This window comes from Eleginops maclovinus, chromosome 24 (assembly GCF_036324505.1).
Source record: "Eleginops maclovinus isolate JMC-PN-2008 ecotype Puerto Natales chromosome 24, JC_Emac_rtc_rv5, whole genome shotgun sequence".
Classification (NCBI taxonomy): Eukaryota; Metazoa; Chordata; class Actinopteri; order Perciformes; family Eleginopidae; genus Eleginops; species Eleginops maclovinus.
In genome coordinates this window covers 4,352,123-4,374,244 of record NC_086372.1, presented here as the reverse complement: position 1 = coordinate 4,374,244, position 22,122 = coordinate 4,352,123, and the positions used below count along the sequence as shown (strand labels likewise).

General features: G+C 42.5%; 3 protein-coding genes across 4 annotated transcripts; 2 read left to right on the top strand and 1 right to left on the bottom strand.

Annotated features, from left to right (window-relative positions):
- Positions 1 to 4,417: 4,417 nt before the first annotated feature.
- On the bottom strand, positions 4,418 to 8,710 carry LOC134860962 (calsequestrin-2-like). Its single transcript, XM_063877884.1, has 11 exons — positions 8,329 to 8,710; positions 6,951 to 7,035; positions 6,707 to 6,807; positions 6,513 to 6,621; positions 5,925 to 5,998; positions 5,576 to 5,706; positions 5,452 to 5,497; positions 5,310 to 5,364; positions 5,116 to 5,216; positions 4,955 to 5,029; positions 4,418 to 4,884 (listed from the first exon to the last, which is right to left on the bottom strand). Exons 1-11 carry the CDS (start codon positions 8,569 to 8,571, stop codon positions 4,675 to 4,677), a joined length of 1,230 nt encoding a protein of 409 aa, XP_063733954.1. The 5' UTR covers positions 8,572 to 8,710; the 3' UTR covers positions 4,418 to 4,674.
- Positions 8,711 to 9,298: 588 nt separating this feature from the next.
- poglut1 (protein O-glucosyltransferase 1) lies at positions 9,299 to 13,779 on the top strand. The gene is made up of 11 exons (XM_063877384.1): positions 9,299 to 9,438; positions 10,228 to 10,318; positions 10,405 to 10,548; positions 10,657 to 10,792; positions 10,895 to 11,016; positions 11,123 to 11,182; positions 11,316 to 11,415; positions 11,712 to 11,770; positions 11,874 to 12,041; positions 12,333 to 12,389; positions 12,490 to 13,779. Exons 1-11 carry the CDS (start codon positions 9,354 to 9,356, stop codon positions 12,644 to 12,646), a joined length of 1,179 nt encoding a protein of 392 aa, XP_063733454.1. The 5' UTR covers positions 9,299 to 9,353; the 3' UTR covers positions 12,647 to 13,779.
- A 249-nt stretch (positions 13,780 to 14,028) lies between these two features.
- timmdc1 (translocase of inner mitochondrial membrane domain containing 1) lies at positions 14,029 to 21,276 on the top strand. Of its 2 annotated transcripts, none has more exons than XM_063877794.1 (8): positions 14,029 to 14,209; positions 15,287 to 15,624; positions 16,374 to 16,539; positions 16,782 to 16,870; positions 17,116 to 17,183; positions 17,747 to 17,825; positions 18,952 to 19,062; positions 19,179 to 21,276. In XM_063877794.1, the coding sequence occupies exons 2-8, from the start codon at positions 15,308 to 15,310 to the stop codon at positions 19,324 to 19,326; spliced, it is 978 nt and encodes a 325-aa protein (XP_063733864.1). In that variant the 5' UTR covers positions 14,029 to 14,209; positions 15,287 to 15,307; the 3' UTR covers positions 19,327 to 21,276. The 2 variants fall into 2 exon arrangements, with proteins under 2 accessions (XP_063733864.1, XP_063733865.1); XM_063877795.1 differs by having other exon boundaries at positions 14,041 to 14,209; positions 15,209 to 15,624.
- Positions 21,277 to 22,122: the final 846 nt, after the last annotated feature.

Sequence of the window (22,122 nt, the reverse complement as noted above, 5' to 3'; positions counted from 1 at the left end):
ATATCCCCACTTGTTCTAAACTCCTTTTGTGATTTCCCAGAATGCCTCTCTTCAGTTGTAGGTGTGATACTACTAACCGAACATGCTTAATGGCTGCATTGCATTCTGGGCTATCGAGGCTTTTGATGTCTTTTGTTTTTTTCCTACCTTTTAACCCTTGTATTATGTTGAAAAAAAATTACATTGATTATGTTGCGGGTCATTTTGACCCATACTGTGTAAATGAACTCAAAACAGTCAAGAAAACAGGTTAAACCAATAACAACTTTATTTTAGATTACATAAACATTTAGAAAAGTGACATACAATACATTTTTAATTCCAACACTATATTTAAGAACTATTTAGTCTAATCCTCTTGTCCTCCTCCCGGGTCAAAATGATAATTCTTCCCTCCTTCTTTCCTCCTGCCATGCTCTCTCCTTCCTTCTTCTCATCCTGTTTTCCTTCTCTCTGTTCATCCTCCTCTATTCCCTTCTTTTCTCCCTTCCTTCCTTCATTCTTTCCTCCTTCCTTCCTTCTTCTCTTCCTTCCTTCCTTTCTCCCTTCTTTCCTTCCTACCTTTTTTCCTTCCTCCCTTCCTCCTTCCTTGACCAAAGAAAGCACAAGGGCTACGTTTTTCCCTCTTCATGAACACATTTCTTTTTAACTTTGACTTCAACTTTAACTTCATCCCAGCGAACTTCAACTTTTCAATGTTCTCCACATGATGGACAGAATGTTACTGTGTGCTTTCTGCAGATGTAATTCTTGCATTTCACACAAGAGGTACTTGTTTTACTGTCCTCTCGGGAGGGACAGACCTGGCATCTTTTCCTTTTCTTTCCACCTGTGTCCACTGGATGTTGGTTGGGTGAGGTTGGGTTGGGTGAGGCTGCAGGTTGGTCGGGTGACCTGAGCTTGACCTTTTCAATGACAGCTGCAGCTGCTGGGGATCGAGCTGGCCTGGCTCGTGTCTGGATCTTGGGAGTGATAAGTGCTTTGCCGAGTTCTTCCAGGAAAAGCCGACGTCTGTACAATTTGCCGGCATTCCATTTCTGGTTGATTGCAGTCCACAGGACATAGGCATTGTAAGCAGACACATCCACAATGTTGTAGAAAATCACCAAAGGCCAACGGGCTGTCTTGCGCTGGCAGCTGTATGTTGCTGTGACTTTGTCCAGATTGTCAACTCCTCCTTTAGTGGAGTTATAATCCAGGATCATTTGTGGCTTCATGTCTTCTCTTGTGCTCAGAGATGCATCTGTGTGCATTGTACTCATTACAAGAACATTCTTGTTTCTCTTTGGGCAGTATGAAACAACTGTTGCTTTCTCAGTGAAAGCAAATATTGAGGAATGCAGAGGTCTGCCCTGCATCTTCAGAATTTCAGTGGGAAGTTCTGGCTTATTTCTTCTGACTGTTCCCAACATGGTCAGCTTTCTCTTCTGAAGTTCATCTCCAAGGCGGTAGGATGTAAAGAAGTTGTCACATGTGATGTTATGACCTTGCAGCCCTTCACTCATTTCCAGCACCACACGCATCCCCTGATTCTTCTCAGATGTTCCTCCAGGTAGCTTTCCAGTGTATACTTGCATATTCCATGCATAGCTGGATTTTGCATCACAGGCTGCCCATATTTTGATGCCATACTTGGCGGGCTTGTTGGGCATGTACTGTCGGAAAGGACAGCGCCCCCTGAATGGAACAAGGTGCTCATCTACAGTAACATGGGGACCAGGATTGTACAACAAAGTAAAATTTCAACCCATTTATCCCACACATCTCTGATCGCAGCTAGTTTGTCTCTTTCACGTCGACCAGCTCTGGTGTCGCGGTTGTCAAAGCGGATCACACGAGATATCATGTGGAATGTCTCCAGAGACATTGTTGCACGAAAGATTGGCCTTCCATTCTCTTCATTCCATAGACTTGCAGTTGCTTCTCCCTTTGACCTGTACACTCCAGCTAATAACAGAACTCCAATGTAAGCATGCAAGTCAGTCTGATCCAGTGGCTTCCATTTCTCTTGAAACACACGTCTCCCCTCCAAGTTGGTCATTTCCAGTATAATCCTCTCTATTGGTGAGGATATGAAGAGCTGAAATGCTGATTGAATCTCATCAACTCGTGTGACAGCAAATCTTGTAGGACCGGGAGTCATTTTGATCACATTGGAAGATGACAGTCTGCCTCGGCTTGGGTGTGGTGATGTTGACCATTTTATATTACCGTCCTTAGATGCCCATGTCCCCTCTGTGGATGATGATTGCTGCATTCCTTGGTTTTCATCTGTTGGAGGAACAACGGCAGACTCGTCCTCTGAATCCTCCTCATCGTAGGAAAATTGACAATCTGGATCAGCAATAACATTGTCCTCTGTCTCTGAAAGATCCTTTGGTTCTGAAATATCTTCCTCTACATCACTATCCCAGTTCAAAATCTGTGATAAAGCCTCCTCAGCTGCCGTCCTTCTGGAGCTCATTTTTGGTGAGTTTGTCAAAGAGATGACATGAGAACAGTGACAAGGACAAGTGTGAGAAAGTTCCCTCTCTTCACACACCTGGCTCTGGGTCTCAGAGGCAATCAAAATACAAACAATTGTACATCAAAGTAAAAAGTACATCAAAGAGACATGTTTATTTTGGATCTGAACAGCTATTTACCCACATTAAAGGGTCTGGGTCAAAATGACCCGCAACATCATCTTTGTATACAAACTCTGCACAGACATTCCACTACACATCAAAGTGTCCAGATTTTACACACCAGTTCATGACCCTAGATGATGAAAAGTCACCAAATTTCATCAAGAAAAAGAAAGGATAACCAGTACTTTGGTCAACACAAAAACTGAAATGGGTCAAATTGACCCTTAACATAATACAAGGGTTAAAAGTGTGATTAAGGTATCTGTAACATGATTTAAATGTTTTCTTTATTGAACAATTAATGAATAATACTTGATGACGGTGTTTTAAATGGATTTTGTATAATTGTATTTGATTAGCTGCCTGTTTTAAGGATTTCAAAACCATCTTATTGAGTTTTTATCTATTAGTAACATTTGCTAATGATTTATTTTGAATTTCTTTGGGCTATCACCTGTATTTGCAACCAAATTGTGAGATTACAGTCCAGTTGAGTCCAAGTTATTTTACATCATTTAGGTTTTTCTCTCTTAACATGACACTTTTATAACGAAATACCTACAAAAATCATTATAGGCTCTGTAGAAATCAAGGCTGTCTGCTGTTCATTAAGATATTTCTCCCTAAAATCTATCTGTCTTTCATTACCTGTCTCCCTATCCTTCCAGAACCCTCTCCATTATGCACTGGTGTCTCAGCCCGGCTGCTGGCTCGCTAACACCCTGCTCTGTCGCTGCCCATTAAGCCTCTGCTCCTGCTGTGTGACATGTTGGAGCAACATTTCAGCTTTTTTGGCCTTGATTTGGCGGCTTTTTGTTGTCATGAAGCTCAACGGTAATTGGCTTGCCATCAGCCTGTCGGAGCGTCGCATACGAGCCTTGTGGGTAAATGAATGTCGGTGTCCGGCGCTGAAAACAAACAACCTCATACCTCTGCGAGCCGGAGCCGCCTGTCGGAACTCATCTGTCCCCGGCTTAATCCTCCCGTACCCTGCTCTGTCCGAGGAGGACATGTAGAGGGAGGGAAACGAAGAACATTTGCATCTAAATGAGATGTTTTCCTTCCCTTCATTCCTCCCTCTCTATCTGTTGGGTAATGAGTTATGTGCAGAAGGAGACAAAGACCTTCTTCAGTCTTGAAAAGAAACCTTAACACTCCTGTCTTTGCCGTTTCACATCGAACCTGTTAAACCCTCACACCCGCTCTCTGTGGCTGTCATTGCAGCGAGGAGGTGTGAGAATTCAATCCTCCTGCCTCCCTTTCTGTCATGTAAAACCCCAGCACACTTGACATTAACAGGATTATGTAACCTGCAGAACATCATGACACTGTCTGCTTCCTTTCTCTCAGGAGAGAGCGTGTCGTGTCTTCTTGCCTCGGGTCACGTTTAACTCTTGGATGTTCTTATCTCAAATCTGCCTGCATGGATTATGTGTAAATCTCAGTGTGATACAAACATCCTGTTTACATAAATACACCTCCGGGGGAATAATCACTCATGCACGGCCCTGTTTTATTAATTCATGGTATGTCCGCTCCTTATGCAGTTTGTCGGGCATCTCACCTCGTCTCCCCCAGCCCCACGGCCCAGGTCCCTTCTCCCATTAGGAGGCATAATGATGCTGAATTATTCACTGCTGTTTGAATAATTCATGGAGAAAAAGCATATTGGCTGAAGGAGAAAATGTGCCAATCTGCTGTCTTTAGCATCAGTCTGGACCTTGTTATTGAGAGAGGTGGATCAAATTATAACACTAGCTCGTTGTCGGCAGATACTTTTATTCGGTCCTGAATTAATCTCAAGGAAACACTTCAAGCTCTTTTCTAATTGGAAGAATTAAACACTTTTGTCTTTTGTTTTTATGTAGATATATAAATACACACAAGTCCTCTTATCTTATGTCATCCTTAAAGCTACTATGATCATTTTTTTATATTAACACATGTCAACTCTTTAATAATTTCTCAGCAATGTGGTTCTAATGTGCCAAGCCAGTTTGGACCCAGGTCTGAACAGCCAGGACCCCGACCCTCAACAGTGGGGTTAGTCATCGCTGTCTTCCTCCTCCTCCGGGTCGTGACTCTCATAGCTGTCCTCTGGGACGTAGCTGTCGGGGTCCTCCTGGTCGTCGATAGACTCGTCGTCGTCCTCCGTGTTCACCCTCCCTGACAGGACGTCCTCTATCCAGTCCTCCAGCTCCTCAGGTGAGGGCAGGTCTTCATCGTTGGACATGTCCAGCCACACGCTGTCCGCCTGGAACAGAGAGAGTGGAGGTAAGAGTAAATCTCTAAAGGTAAGGTCTAAGAGTTTACTCATTACTTACATCTGTGACATTGACCACACCAATCTGAGGTCGAAACAGGTCCAACTTGAAGGTTTTTTCCCAGTAAGTGGTCAGCTGAAGGGGCGAGACAAACTGAGTTAAATATCACTGACAAAAGTCTTGATACTCCTAGAAATACTAAGCCAATGATGAGACAGAACCAGAGGGAAGTCATCGGGGTCGATCCAGACGATGCTGAGTTCTGGGTTGTTGGTGTTATCTCTGGCCACGTCTTTCAGGATCTCCAGGAACTCATAGCCATCTGGGGAGGACAGAACAGAGATGCCTGAGCTCACCTGCGGGTGCTAGACAAACCTCAGAAAGGGAAACAAGGGTTAAATGAGAAGGCTGAAACCTGGATCTTCCTCCTCAGCAAACGCAACAATATGTATGCCGTCCATATCGTCCTCCTAGGAATCAAAAGACATTAGTAATCACCTTAGAAACGTGTATGTATGAAATCATTTTAGGAGCCATCTCTTGTTAGGACTACTCACCCATGTTTCAAACATGTTCTCTGCCCGGAGCTTCCTCAAAGTAGCCCTGTAGAGAATATATTGATTAAAGCCAAACTATTTCCTAACCGTGTTTAAATAATCCTTTAGATATAGAACAACAAGCCTTCGGTGCTGGTTGACAAAGTCAACAATGTCCATCTCTGACAGAGGCCTGCCAGGAAGGATGGCCGGCTCCTCCATGAAGGGCTCATAAAAATTCACTTCGTTCATCTTCAGGGAGAGATGTTTGGCCACCTGAAACACACACATGGATATTGTTACCGTTGCACAGAGCCAAGCAGTTCATCCCTGTGTTTCAATTCTTTATGCTAAGCTACGCTAACTTGCTGCTGGCTGTAGAATAAAAGCATTCAGACAATAGGAGTGTTATTGAAAGTGAACACATTTATTTCCCAACATATTTCTACATGCTGCTATATGAGGAAGCTTTTATTTTGTACAGCAAAACTTACAGATTTACTAAAGGTAGCGAAGAACTTGATGTAAGGTTGAAAACGCTCTGAGGCCTCTTGGAAAGCTTTGTAGTCTGAGGACAAAGAGAGAGAGATTGATGAGGAACAGGCAGGAGGCAGGAACCAAAGTTAGACAAAGAATCTGCTCACATCCCAACCATAATCTACAGTATGTGATGAGGAGGGCAAGCAGGGAAACACACTCACTTCATTCATTCACCAGCAAGTAAAAATGTCTCCCCTAACACAGTTTTATACGCTTGTAACTCGTCCCCCTTGCAAGGTCAACGCAAAGGACTGACCTATCTCTGGAGAGAAATAATCTCCATAATGAACCTTCATGCCCATGTCTTATCGGAGCAGATAGCATCTTCCCTGTCTCACTTTTTTTGAGAGGAACTATAATTGCAGTTTGACCTATTAGACAGAACTAGAAGCTATTTAAAGGGGACTGAGAGGGCCACAGTCTGGAATCAGGTTTCCCTTTCACGTGGTGATGTAGCTCCATTAGCCTCTAAATCCCATTAGGGACAGTGAGGGGAAGTTAATGGGACAGAGGTGCAACATTTTTTGTTTCTTAACACTAACATGAATCTTCTCCCTTGAAATAGCCAATGAGGCGGATGTCTTCCTCCATCCTCTCGAAGGCTCGCAGCTCCATGGCGTTATTGAGCATTTCCACTGGGTCCTCCAGCACCTTGGGGGCCGTATACAACAGCTTAGTGGTTTTTACTTCCAAGAAACATTGACATTTTTTATATCAGGATCAGATTTCCACTCACATCCAGCAGAAACTCCACCAGTGTGTCCGCGGAGAGCTCCCCATCAAACTCAATGACACGGTCGTCCTTGAAGACGTACAGGCTGCCCACCTCTTCAAGACCTAATTAACCAGCAGAATAAAGCCTTTAAGAAAGCTCGCTTCTGTGTATGAAGTTAAAACAAAAGTAGCAAAGACAACAGTTCAAATAGTTTCAGGGAAAGTCATACAGAGGGGAAGGAAGGATTAAGACAGGTGGGTCATACCAAGTTTTTTGGCTACTTTGGCATCCTTCTGGGAGTCCACCATCCCAAAGCCGATGTCTTTGTTCTCCAGGACCTGAGCGGTGAGCTGGGTGGTCACAGAGAAATGTCAGGCAGCGTAAGGCTCATCATGTAAGCTATGCATTTATGGCCACTTTGACTTTTAACTGAATGTGTTTCTGCTTTCAGACAGGAATGCAAAAGCCATAGTGAAAAGGTAAAGCCATGGGTCCCCTTTCAGCTCATCAATGTGATAAAGTATTTCTAGTTCAGAGCCAGATGGTAAAGAGTTTTGGGAGCAAGCTATAATTACCTAAATGACCTAGAAACAATCCCTAGACACGTATGACACAGAGGAGGGCCCATCATGGGATTAAAATGACTGCCTGCCAGGGAAGAGTGTGCAGGTGAGATGTGTGATACCTAATGCAGGCAGAGGAAGAATGATGCCTTCAGTGTCTGGTTTCCCTGTCTGTAAAATGAGGTGTTATGACAGGTTAGAGTCAAATGTGCACATTGTGAGACTGCAAGTGTAGCCCTCAGGGATATAATCTCTATGTGGCATGAGATATGTCAGGGAAATATACACTATGTCACAACACACGTCTTTGATCAGTCATGACGTCCTCGGCAGGATTCAGGTGCATATCTGAAGAAGTCAACGGCAGTGTGTGGGAAACTACAGATGTGAAGTAAAATAGAGTGTTTGAGCTGAGGGATGGAACATTTAGAGCTAAAAGAACAGGACTAAATGCTAACATCTGTATGCTAATATGCGCATTTGCTTATAATAACCAGACAAGTTCAGTTTAGGCTGATATAACATTTGTTTTGTAGTTTGTAAATCAAAGTAAACCTGAAAATGAATCAGAAACTTTTTGATAATTGATTTATTCGGTTAGTAATTTGTAGAAGAAAAGGCCACCATTTTTAGTTTCTTCATCATGTAAAGACATTGTTTCCGTTAGACTTATTAAACAAAGCAAGACATTTGAATATATCTAAATAGTTTGTAAATACTGTTTTTTACTGGATAAGTAAAGACGTGTAGTTGCTGGTGGTTAAAAAACGTTTAGGACTCAAGGAATCAAACAGAAATGTCAGTAATTTATGGCCGTCCATCCAACAGATGTGAAGGTATTTCCTCCAACTATTAACTGCAATTATACCAAATTCGTAAATCATTTACAAACCAACAAAGGAAGTAAGTTGTATTTCTGAAATAAGACGCCCAGTATTTAGGAGCATTGAAGCACATCAGTTATTTATGAATGCATTTAACTCCACTAGAAAGGAGAGAATATCAGTCTAGCATGACCTTTACTTTTACACTATTTCTGTGTCTTTTCCATCTCCTCCTCCTCCTCCTCCTCCTCCTCACCTCCAGCACCAGCTCGGTCATCTGGAACCTCTTCTGCAGGCCTTTGTTGGCAGGCAGTGGCTCGTGGTAGAAGAGGCACAGCAGGTCGTATCTCTTCAGGGCCTTCTTGTAGTTGCGCTCGTGGATGTCCAGCACCCTGTCCTTCCCGTCGAAATTGGGAAACTCAAGACCTTCCTCCGCACAGCAAAGGGAAAACAAGCAAAGGCAAAGGCTGGATAGCAGAGAAAGCCGGAGTTGGTGCATTGTTGCTCAGTAATTGATGTTTCCACGCTTTGTTTGCAGAGAACTTAAAGAACTGACTGGCAAAAGTGAAAAGTTGTAATAAAAAAAAAATGTCATCCCAAATTCATCCGTCTCTTTCTGCTGTCCACCTCCTCCTCTCTCTGAGTCACTCACTCTCTTTCCTGCTCTTCCCTCCCCAACTCATCTCAACAATCCATTAACAATCCTCCAGTCATCTATGCCCTTGACATACATTCTTTAATTAGAACAGTGGAACCGTAGGGATTTAATCACCCTCTAATTGTTAAATACTATGCACTGGAAAATAAGAGTTAATGCTTAAAAATGAATAAAGAACTGATTTATTGATTAATTTATCACACAGGCAGAATGTGTATTATGTTTGGCGGGGCGGTGTTAAAGTTAGAGCCACCGATTATGACCTACCTGACAAGTAAACACCTCAGTTATACAAAAGGCTACACAAGTTCAGTATCTGAGACAAGACAGAGACGTGGTTCAGAAATGAAATGACTTAATAGCTGGAACTGGCTGTGGAGAAGATCAATTAGGCAGAAATTGAATTATAATAGAATATAACAAAGTTTATTACAATATTTAAATGTTAACAGGTAAGTCTCTCTTTTGCAATAGTAAATTAAGAAAATCAATAAAGATAAACGTCACGGTAGCGTAACCTGTAAATGAATTTCGTTTTGCGCATTACCGTAATGACTACATCCAGCCCAGAGTAGCAGATCACAGATCGCTGCTTTGTTCCTCCTCTCAGACATAGCTAGAGGATGGAGAGAGAAATGGAGCGCTTTTGGCTGTGGAGTTTTTTAATTCTGTTCCAACTTTGCCTTTTATGTTTGGTTCCCGCCTCAGGTAATACATATTTTGAAATAAATACGACTCATTAATATTTGTTTTAGAAAGTGGCTGCACGACTCTAGTGCATTTAGTTTCGCTGCACCTACTTGAGGTAACTTTTGATGTTGGGAGTCATTCATCACTTCACGAGCTAGCTGACTAGCATATGAGCTAACTCAACTAAGCTAACTGTGCTAAGGGTTGCATTAGCTGTGGTTAAAAGTTTTACATTTTAAAATAAGATTCACATCATGAAATGCTTACATCTATTAACTCTGGTGGTGTTTTGGAAACAGGTCAGCCAAGGGTAGTTAGCTCTAACAAATGTTCTGGCTGGCTGCCCTTTATATACAGACAAACAGTAACGTTTATGCTGTCATGATATAATGTGTGGTACAGGAAATTAAGCAATGCACAATTCAGGATTTATTTTAGGTTCTTTTTTTAAAGGAGAACGAGTTCCAGGATGACCCCAAAGCATAGTCTGTATTTTACTAAAAAATAGTCCTGAAAAGATAAACAATGGGCTTCATGGATGTAAATGTACTCCTAGACTTTTCTGAAAGTAATTATTCCTTATATATTTATCTATGTGTATGAATTTCAATATTTATTTGGCTAGTAAAGAGGGTGGTTTCTAAATCCTGTCACTGTTGCCTCTCAGAATTGGATTTCATCAGCCGCAGGACTCCACTAGTACAGTATGATCCTCATGGGATGAGCCGCCTTGTAATCTTTCGGTTAACGCTAGAATCAAATATCCAATATGAACATACAATCTGACACCATTTGCATTTATTTCAGGCCAACCGTGGAAGGACATTAGAGACAGAGTTACTGATGCTGTGAAAGGACACACTCCGTGCAACTCTGTCAACTGCAGCTGCCATCTGAGGTGTGTGAGAGGAAATGTGTGTACACATTGTTGTTCATTTAAGGATTACTTTATGTGGATTTGATCATTTTTCTGTTGGTTTTCAGCATCCTTCAAAATGACCTGCAGCCGTTTAAAGGAAGGATCTCTGAGGATGTCATGGCTGCGACTGTTCAGAGAGGGGTGGGCACACACTACCAGATCATCGGACACAAACTGTACAGAGAACGCAACTGCATGTTTCCTGCCAGGTGAGGAGGGACACTAAACAATGTTATTAAAATGAGTGGATGAATGAACACTTTTCCCTCTCAAAAGACAATATATAATCAGTCCATACATCTGTGTTCTGTTTCCAGGTGCAGTGGGGTGGAGCATTTCATCCTGGAGGTGATCGACAGGTTACCTGACCTGGAGATGGTGGTGAATGTCAGAGATTACCCACAAGTCCCCAGCTGGGTGAAGCCCACCCTGCCTGTCTTCTCTTTCAGTAAGGTCAGACAGTAGCTTTATTTACATGTGAAAACACACACTCACACGCAGAAAGTTTGTTAAAGCAGTTACTGGTTTTGATATGTGTATGTTTGATTTGTGTAGACGGCAGACTACCAGGACATCATGTATCCTGCGTGGACGTTTTGGGAGGGGGGGCCTGCCGTGTGGCCCATATACCCCACTGGACTGGGGCGATGGGACCTGATGAGGGATGACCTTCAAAAGTAAAATTTAGCTCCTTTTTTTCTTTCCTCTTTACATCAAAATAATGAAGTCTGAAGTCCACAGTATCACTTCAGTGTGCTCTAACCATGTGATGTGTTGCGGTAGGGCTGCAGCTCAGTGGCCTTGGAATAAGAAAGAGTCCAAAGGATTCTTCAGAGGGTCCAGGTGAGTCTTAAACAAGGATCCAAATGTTTTAATGTCACTCCTTTACTCAACTATTTTCTTGCCACAGTTGGCAGCAAAGTTCCCCCACCTATGAATGGACTGGTTACTCATTGTCTTTCTTTGTCTTTGATAGAACCAGTGCAGAGCGCGACCCTCTGATCCTCCTGTCCAGAGAGGCTCCAGAGCTGGTGGATGCAGAGTACACCAAGAACCAGGCCTGGAAGTCTGAAAGGGTCAGTTAAAAACACACCAGGTTACATATGAGTGCTGGATTGTTGATATGGTGTTTCCAAGTTCTTGGATTTTGAATGAAGTGCTCAACAAGACTTCATTTTGGTTATTATAGCACAAATGATCTAATTTAATAGTGAAATAATAAGAATACTCTGTAAACTGTGTAAACTTACATGAATATTTCATAAACAGCTGTTAGATGCTGTAAATGCTTTTCTCTTTGTATTTAATGAAAAGAGAAATCTGAAAGTCAGTGATAATTATGAACCAACCTGTGTTTCCCTGTGTGTTTTAGGACACACTAGGGCAACCCCCTGCCAAAGAAATCCCGCTGGTCGATCACTGCAAATACAAGTAGGTTGGATTTTGAATGACGGACAAAATGTGACTTTTAGGATGACGGCTTTACTGACGAGCTATCTTGACCATCTCCCCTGTCTTTGTTATCCCCGTGCAGATATTTATTCAACTTCCGAGGAGTGGCGGCCAGCTTCCGTTTCAAACACCTCTTCCTCTGTGGGTCTCTGGTGTTCCATGTTGGGGATGAATGGCAGGAGTTTTTCTACCCTCAGCTGCGGCCCTGGGTCCATTACATCCCCGTGCAGCAGGATCTATCGGATGTCAGGTACAACAGCTGTTGCAATAATGTTTAGGGGTACTTTAGGAATATTTAAGAAGCCTGTAATCTGGGATATAAGAGAGATGTGTGTCAGCGTTATATAATTACACATGTGAAGGTGCGACCTTGATTAATGAATGTTCAGGTCTGTACTTGAATGAAAGTGATCGGCACTAAAGGCCTTTTCTTTTCTTATGTGTGAAGGTTTCAGTGTGTAAATTCCCATATATGAAGGTGTGAATCTCCTTTGTATGCGTGCTAAACGTTGATATGTCGCCACATGTTATCTTTCCTCAGGGAGCTGCTTCAGTTTGTAAAAGAGAATGATGACATTGCACAGGAGATCGCCACAAGGTAACGACTCATATTTTAAGAGTTGCGTTTGAACTGCAATTGAGGAAAAAGGCGAACACAGCACACTGACTGTAAGTGTGTTTCCTCTGCCTCCTCACAGGGGTAAGGTGTTCATCCTGGAGCACCTGCGGATGAAAGACGTTTCCTGCTACTGGGAGAGACTCCTCACTGATTTCAGCAGTCTCCTCAGCTACCAACCAAAACTAAAGAGCGACTACAACCAGATCGTCCACAGAGCGGGCCGGACGGAGCTATGAGAGAGGCTCAGCAGGACCAGGGCAGCTCAGACATGAATGTAATCACACACTACAACATCATTTTTCTCTAAGGGTAACATGTAGGTCCATTTCCATCACACCAAAACGTAGCTAAAGTCTAGTCTAATGCACTACAGTTTTTGAACCTGTCTCCTACCCTGTCCTTTAACTTTCTGGATGCAAAATACTAAATTTGATGTTAACATTTGGACTGATATTAAGACAGATTTCAGCCTAAATTAAACCACTTTCCAAAATGTGACTTATATTTAAAGATGGTTATCAGAAATCCTTAGTTTTAAATTGTCTGCTGCTCAAATAGCTACAAAAGATGTACCAGTAAAGATGATAATAATAGTTACACTACCCTGCTGTTACATATTTAATGCGTTCAACTAGGGGGGGGGGTTATGCACCGCATCGAAAGTATCTTTTGTATTTTCATTAAGTGGCCTTTTTGTATGTTGAATAATATGGGAAACATTTAATCCCTATTATTAATAGTAATGCAATAATAAAGTCAAAAATGTATTTGTTGTACTCCCCTCTACCGGACACCTGGGGTAACTACAGCAGACCTCTACCAAGCGTCATTACAACATGAACTCTTACTTGTTTAACTATTATGCTAATGCCATACATTTATTAACTTTTACATTCAACACTTTATTCCAGCAGTGCCAACAGTAAGCAATAATGAATATATTTTGATTTGTGGAGTTTCCAAGAAACACTAATTGTTTTTCCTTTTGTAAAGAATGTGTTGGAGATGAGAGACGATGTGTAGTTGATGCCGGATAATGTTGAATATGTTGTAGTATTTACATTGTACTGCAAACAAGCAGATTCTCACCAATGTAAGGCTATTTTTTACACTAGAGTTAAAGTGTGAGTTGCAGGGTTTTGTGGTGACGTGTGCAGAATTTTAGTTTGTATGCAAATAAACAGTTTAGTTCTTAACCCATTTGTGTCTGCAACTCTATTTTTTACCTAAAAAAATGGGTCAAACCAGCTGAAAATGATGTTTTTCTTATCATACTTGGGCACACAATGGAACTACTGTTTACTGTATATTATAGGAAAAACAGTCGTCCCATATACACAGAAACGATTAAAGTTTGTTATAAAATGTGTGTGATTGGTTTCTATGAACTCGTTAAAAGTTGAAAGACATGACATGAATACAATGTTAACGTTTTAATTGTTTTTTTTAATCCTGTTATTAAAAGAGCATGTCAAGACTGGGATGTTTCTGACAGAGTCCATAGTAATAAAGATGCTTTCTTAACGATCTCTGGTAGTAGCTATGGGTATTACACATGCAGCATGTCGTTCAATCCTCCACCGCTCGGTGGCGCTGTGGTTTGTGTTGCTGTAGACTCCCGAGGTCAGAGGTCGGGACACCGGCAGGTTATGGGAAAGTCACCGTTTTGCAACAACTAGCAGGAGGTTAAATTATGAAAAACAGAAATGTATAAACTAACTTGAGTTAGCGTACCATAACTAGGGTTTGGGTAATTAAAACAAAAGCCTTCCGAGTGAACATTTCTGTGCCGCTTTCCGGTAAGCTGCTTTATTTCTATCACTAATCTTAAAGATGCTAATAGCATGCTAAGTGTTGACCATAGACTGTATGGTGTTAGTGTAAGGCTCCCATTATCGGACAGGCATTTGTGTACGAGCCATGTAAACAAGCGACAGAAGTGTTCACCTTGACTTCATATTAAAGTATCATTTTACGTATTTAGATATTATTGTCACATCAATTATAATTGTGGGATGTTAGCCTTGCTAGCAGCAGGCTATCTTATTCAGCAGTATTTCAGAACAAATGCAAGCTTTAACTAATAGAAGAAGAAAAAAGTAATATATTTCAAAAGGTTGAATAACAAAGGCTAACAGTAATTCACGTGTGTGCCGTTACTTAATATAGTAATAGTATGCTGCAATGACTTTAAGTATAAATACTTATTATTCTGAACGCAGGACTTTTACTTTAAAGTATTTCTACTTTTACTTATTAACATGAACATATCCACCTACATTTGTGAAGCTGTGAGCAGCAATGTTGGTGTCTGAATTGGAGAAAAAGTAAAGTGGTACAATTGATTATCAAAATGTGTCAGTAGTTTATCCATTTATGACTACATTTCATTAGAAATCAGGGAGGACAGAACTAAATAATGAAATAAATGATATGAAAGCAACTGGACTACAAACTACCATATTAATTATATACTTTTGCTTAACAAAAACCTTGTACATATTTGCCTTTTAGTAGATTCTTAATCCTGAAGACAAACAGTATCAGTCATAGATGGCATTTTCTGGGACTTATGTTGTTAAATTACAGCAGCCTTTTTCTTTGAACCTGGACCAGCCAGCCCACCCTGCTCAGAGGACCTGAGGGTCGCAGCAGTGCATTGAAACATCATTTTAAAGTCCATAAAAAAACACTTTCCAGAAAGTCTGCTTGTGAGCCCAGTGTGTTTTGATAGGACCATTTAACAGCTGCTGAGTTGGACTGCCTGTGTACCCTGACAGGATTTCATTTGCCCTCAGGCTGTTTATTTTATTTTAAATCGAGACAGAGTGCAACATCCCAACCCACGGCCATGTGTTTGTCCCTCTCTGCTGCAGCCTTATGCCAGCTGAAGCGTGATGTATCCAGAGCAACCCAGAATGGGCCCCGCCCATCGGAGACGGCAGGCAGATTCACCCCCCGGGGGCACGTTGAGCACCGGCCTTCTGCAGGGCCTCATCCAGAGCGCCAGGCCTCTGTCCTTCTGCTCCCTGCTCCCCAGGGTCCACGCAGCTGATGTGGCTGCTGCCCAGCCCGCACAGATGCCCTCTCCTTCCTCCTCTTCTTTAACCAGTCCTCCACCCATCCCCTCTCCCAGCGCCATGCGAAGCTACATAGGCAGGCCAGAATTACCAGACACGGGATGGGACCGCATCAAGGACCTCTTTCAATTGGAGTTGGTATTTCTGTTCCTTCATGACTTGTCTTCTTCTGTTCTTTCACTTAACCTTTGTGCTGTCAGAAATGACCTGTTTGTTGGATTTTTACTAAATTGACGTTAAAAAAAGACCTTTGTGTAATTCCTTAAAAGCCATAAACCACTTGGGGTATAAAGATTTTGTTTGGATGGTCATTTTTTACACGGCAGTTGTAAAAACACATACAAATTCAGAATGTCTGCGACTGAATGAACACAGACCGGACTTTCTTGATGCTTATTCTCTCCACGAATGACCGGTTGTTTGTTGGGGTTTAAAAGGTATATTGCATGTATTTTTTATATTTAGCATTTAGTATTAAGTCTGACCTTTTAGGGCAAAGGGTGTACACAGATGTTCAAGAATACACATTGATTTACACTGTTTTGATCGATGTTAGGGTCCCCTAAAGCGTAATATAGATGAACTGTACTCATTTCTGTGTTCTTTACAAAGGAGAATGAAGACTAACATTACATTACATCATATTTTCTATAATGAGTTTAACCTGTTCTCATTCAATCCATGCACACAGTAGTAAATACTTTACAGCAAATCATTGAATGCCTTAAACAAAGTATGGAAACAGCCACTGCTACCACCCAAACTCTTAAGTTTAATAAACTGTGAATCAGGTTTGATTATAAAGATCTTCTTTAGGTTGTTTATTTTTAATCATGGCATTGATTTGATTGTTAAAGCACGTGGATCTCTTGTCTCCCTGCAGTGAAAGGCGTACGTACCCTGAGGAGCTGACCAACGTGATAAAGAGCGGTGTGGTCGGTGCTCTAGCCGGCCTGCTGTACGGAGGCCTGCCTGCAGCCCGCCATGCAAGGCAGAGCTACATCCAGGTCAGCCAGGCAGAGCTCTACAGCAGCCGAGTGGACGCAGTGGTAAGTGGGTGAGTGGCAGGAAGTGTGGATGTGCCATTAACCCTGCTGTTGAATATCCAAGTTAGTTTTGTGATGTGTGGAAAAATGATCATTCCAAATGCTGTACATTTTGAGTGTGGTCGTAATCCTTGCTGATTTATGTTTTAGTAAAGAAAGATGGCACCACTGGGAAATATGTGTATAGTTAATGTCATAGCATCATGGTAATAACATTCAACCCTCGGATTTTGCGTCCCAATCAGCGCTCAGCCCATAATGCAGCAATCCGAGGATTTGTGAGATATGGGTGGAGGTGGAGCTGGAGAGTGGCTGCTTTCGTCACCTTATTCAAGTAAGCAGACGAATGGATCATTTAATAAGAGTAAAGGAAGCAACATTTTGTTATTTTTGAGTCAGAGCAAACTGTTACAGGCTCTGTGGCAACACCATGCTGCTAAATGTGGTCTAGCATTCATTAATCGGTTGAAATGCAGCTGAGCAGAAGTTAATTTGAGATCATTTCGTATTCAAAATGTCCTGAAATAGCTTGGTTTCAGTCTCTCCCTCATCTCTCTGTCTGTTCCCTTACCTCTATAGTTCTGTCAGCACTGGGCTCTCTGTCTACCGGGACAAGAACGCCATCAGCCATTATGCTGCAGCTGGAGGTGAGTCGCAATGTTGTGATGTTATTTATACAGGGACGGCAGACAGAGCGCTCTCGCTGTGATGAGCAACTCCACAGTGCATCCTGGTGTGGCTGTTTACTCTGCATCCTGTTTTGGCACAAACTCCTTCATCATCGGTGTTGATGAATTGATGTGGCCCCCCATGTTCTAAGGAGGTGCTTTTACTAAAGCTTGATCCTACCCACTCCTGATCCCCTGTGGCAATTATAAAGATTTAGGAACCAGCAACAGGTGCAACATTGGATATTCAATTAGGCCCCAAGAATAAATGTGTACTTCTTTAAAGTCTGAGATGGGTCATCGCCATTGTGAGAATAATCGATATATCAAATGTTACTATGTTACGCCTCTCTTTAAGGGCGACTGAAGATCTGAACGATCATCTGAAGATCAGATTAAATCAACAATGCGCTAAGAGCTTAGACCCGCCCCGGAGTTGTATAATCTTCATTTAACCGGATGACCAATTGTTTTAACACACAGTTAATGTAACAGCACATTAAGTTATGAATGGTGATGATGAAATGTGTGTTTTTGAGCAGCTGTGACTGGAGGTCTGTTCAGGCTGAACCTGGGCCTGAGAGGGCTGGTGGGAGGGACCGTCATCGGAGCAGTGCTGGGGTAAGGTTGGCTACTGCTTCCACAAGTGTGCAGCACATCCACCTGTTACAGCCACGTCTCTAAAGCTTTTCAGTCCTCACATTTACATTGTTCGAAGGCTGCAATGCGTATTTGCTCATGCTTGTGTCCATGTCCGTGCCTGTGTGCCTGAGAGCAGTGAGTTCTCTGGCAGCCAGCTGCGCCCCTCCCAGCAACCCTCTGTCGCCCAGCTGGACCCCTGCCTCCCCCCCCCTACTCTGTTCACTGTGCCAGAGGGACTCATGTGCACCACAGAGGGCCGTGTTCTGGGTACTAGAGCAAGGAGGCAGGCCAAGGCAGCAGCTGCCCCGCTCCGATTCTACCATCTCTGTTATTCCAGCCTCTCATCTCACTCTACCATGCTCTGATCTGGACTTATGCTTCACCCCCTCTCCTCCAGCTATTCTTCTCTCTCTGTCCCACTTTTACTCGCTCCTCTGGCCGCTTTCCGCAGAGCGCACAGAGCCAAGAGCGGATTTGATTGTGAAATGGAGAATGAGTGTGAGGTGTTTGATGGTGTAACAGACTGGATGGGCTGGTTTGGATTGTCTCTGTGATCATCACTTGGCTCAGCCCTGCTCTCTTTGTCCTGCTGGCTACACACTCACATCTCCTCCTCTCCTCCTCGCTGTCTGCCTGAGTGACCGGCCACCTGGAGCATCTGATGTGTGCAAACAGCCCCGGCCCCGGCTACGTCAGGTGCAGTCGGTGCCGAAGGGGGCCAGATGAAAGCAGGCAGCTAATCGGAAAGCACATCACGCTCCAGATCTCGTCCGGTCACATGGCAGAGGAGGGCGTGACTTGGGGATATGGCTCTAATTTATTACAATTGTGGGAATTATAGACAGCTTAAACGTATTGGCCATGAAGTAGCTCCCCACAGAGCCTAATGTGACCGCTGGATGTGTTGCAAACAGATTGTAATATAGCAGGAAGTGTTTCAGGAATCTATTTCATCCCGATCGTCCTCAGGAAAATGTCAACCACAAGTTACACTAGCTGGTGTTTTTACTTGTTAAGCAGATATCGCCTGGTGTGCCCACACATTACAAGTATAAGTATATTGTGTTCTCATATAGTTTTGATTATGGAATTTACTTCTGCTCAGGCTTCCCACCGGCGCTCTGATCGTCGGCATGCAGTCGATGGCAGGAGAAAATGCCAGAGACCGGAGGAGAAGAGAGCGCAGGGAACTGTATGAAGTCAAACTTGCAGAGTGGTGAGATACATCAGAAGAATTTAACATTATTTTTACACTTTGTATGAGAGATTTTACCAAGCATTAGAAATAACTATTAAAAGTTGGTGTCACCTGTCACTCTCCTTACCCTGCAGGACGGCCCGAATGAACGTGACAGAAGAACTGATCGGAGATCTGAACGTCAGCTCTCAGGCAGGGGAAGCCAATAATGACATGCAGAGGATCCAGGAGCTGCTCAGTTTACCAAAGAACGAGGACGTGACTCAGGAGTCACGCAGCTGATGACAGTAGCTGCCTCACTGACTTCTCGGTTGAACATTGAAGGTGGGACTTTACACAGCTGGGAGGACACATTGGCCACTTCTGTCTGGACTTCACACACCTCTTCTCAAACTGAATGGAAAACTGCTTCAAAACTCCAACTACTGTCCTGTGTACATCTGTCTTTGTGAGGACCACAAGTCTTCAGAAATTGGGAGTTGGGACATCTTTAATTGGACTCCACATCATCTATGTTTTAATATCAGTGAGCTTGCGTCCTTCAGTATTTGCTTCTTGTGAATCAATAATACATTTGATCAATTTAAATAAAACCATGCCATTTTTAATGCCAACCCTGCATACCAAGACCTGAACTGACCTTTCTTCCCCTTCAGTTATTGTTCTAGTAATAACTGAGGTTTGTATCCAAATGTCATCTATCCAAAACACGGCTTCTTTATTTTCCCCATGCCTGTGTTTATGTGTCGTTTGTTTCCAACTTTGCCTCTTGGGCTTTTCAGCAACTAGGTCAAACACAGCCGTGGCCCCTGGTGTAAACGAGATGTGACACAGCAGCAGCTGGGGCCCGGGATGCAGCGGTGACTGCTCACATGCAGATGGACAGCCAATAGAAACAGCTTTGGTCTATTACAGGTAGACTCTGGAGGTAAGGCTTGGACCTGAAACTTAATCAACTGTTGGTCTGTCCCTGCAGCGTTGAATTTGTCAAAGTAAACATGGAAAGTTTATACATTTTGACCTAATATTTATTTGAATGGCAGTGTTTTTGCTAATCCTTGTTTTTGCTTAAAATGGAAACTGGTCATTTCCACTGGGATGTACTCGAAGGGTATTAAAACAATGCAAGTAATAATGTTATTTAGATTTAGTTCTGAGGATTACTGCCTATTTAAAAGTGGGCTTTTAGTGCCCTCTATTGGTGTCTTTGGGGAACAGCAAAGGTTCCCCTAATAGACAGGAACAGAGACCTGATACAGTATGTTTACAGCTTAAGTTGATAACTTCTCAAAAACGTACAACCTATCTACAGATTTGGCTATTTCCCCATTCCCAAGTATAAAGTCCAGCCTCCTTTTTAAAACAAACTAAACAATGAAGACAAATTATAACGTTACATAAAGTGGTTTTGCATCAGAGATGTAAATGAAGTCCTACTAAATGCATACTGTCCCCGCGGCTATAGATGGAGCTTCAAGATAACTTGTGTCCAAAATGTACTTTTAGATTAATGTGTCTATCTTCTGCAAAGAGAGCAGACCCTCTCTTTTAACACATTGCTTATTTAAAGTGCATTTACTGCGTGTTAGTCTATTACATGTTAAAGCTTATTTTTCAGCCTTTATTTCCTCGTGGTAAGCTTATATACTTGCTGTGGTATATGGTGAAGCTGAACATCAAAGCTAACAGAGGTTAATGACAGACAGCTATTTGTCTTTCTCAGGAAGTCAATATTTTAGCAGCTTGATGTGAATTTCATGAGTGAGCTGTGGATTGAAACTGTGGGAAAGTGTACCTGCAGAAGAAACTTAAAGTGACATATATATACATATCATTAAATGGGACTATCATACATTTCTACGATGACTTCCTCAGTGTAACTGAAAGCCGTGTGGTGTATTAAATCTGTTCATATACAGTTAGTGACTCTCTGAGGTCATAGAGTGCAGAGAAGATGTTGTACAACAGGGTGTTGTATAACATCTTATATGTCAGAAAGCCTCCAGGGATGAGTAAGAAAAAGACCAAGTATATCTCACCTTATTTGGGTAGGTGCAAGACATGGTGTACGAACGTATAGCTCACCTTATTTGGGTACACATTCTTATAGAACATCGCATTTTGTAACACACCCACATTTCTCCTATAAATTGCATGCACAGAGATTTCGGGGGGACTTCCACAATTGGATCTGGGAACCTCGTATCGCCCGTGTTGGTGTCTGATACTATGCTGGTGTAATAAACCTTATTATATACAAGCTGGTGTCTCCGGAGACTTCTTCATCATCTTCACAAACATCGCTACAAGATATACCTCAGGTGAAAGCATGATCAGATTCAACTGGGTCACAGGAAACGGTTATCCTCTCAGGGTGCCACACAAAAGACATTATTCACGCCTCGGGGTTGATCATCACCAGTGTTGGGTATAGTTACTTTGGAAAGTAGTTAATTAGGTTACAACGTTACTATCAATTAAAAGTAAACAGTTACGTTACAGCGTTACCTATTAATAAAAGTACTCCTGCGTTACCGAAAATTAAAAGCCGGTTGCAGCGCCTCGCACATGCTGCAGCTTAACTGACGCAGACACACAGCCTACTTTAAATGCACCGAGACGTCCTGACAATGAAGAACATCATCCAACCAAATTAACTCTGCAGGATAACAATACAGACAGTCAGTTATATGCCCCATAGCATTTTATTTTTTTTAAATCACAGAACATGTGATCAAAATCGATCGACAGAAGCTTTTCAACAACACAGACAGTGCATGTTACCGTTATGTTGTTCTTGTCCTTTTCGCTGGTGAATTGAAAATAATGTGCGTACTTCCACGATGAAAACGCTGACCTCTCTGCCATCCTGCCGGGGGTTCGAGACACTCACACACACACACACACACACACAGGTAATGTAGGTCAGCAGCAGGGCACAGACGCATCACAGCGCTGCGCCTCCGCAGGTGGCACAGAACTGTCTGACAAAAAGCAGGCTGCAGTCGGGATTTTAACGGATTACTTTTTTTTTTTTTAATTACTAAGTTACTGATTACCGAACGCACGAAACTAAAG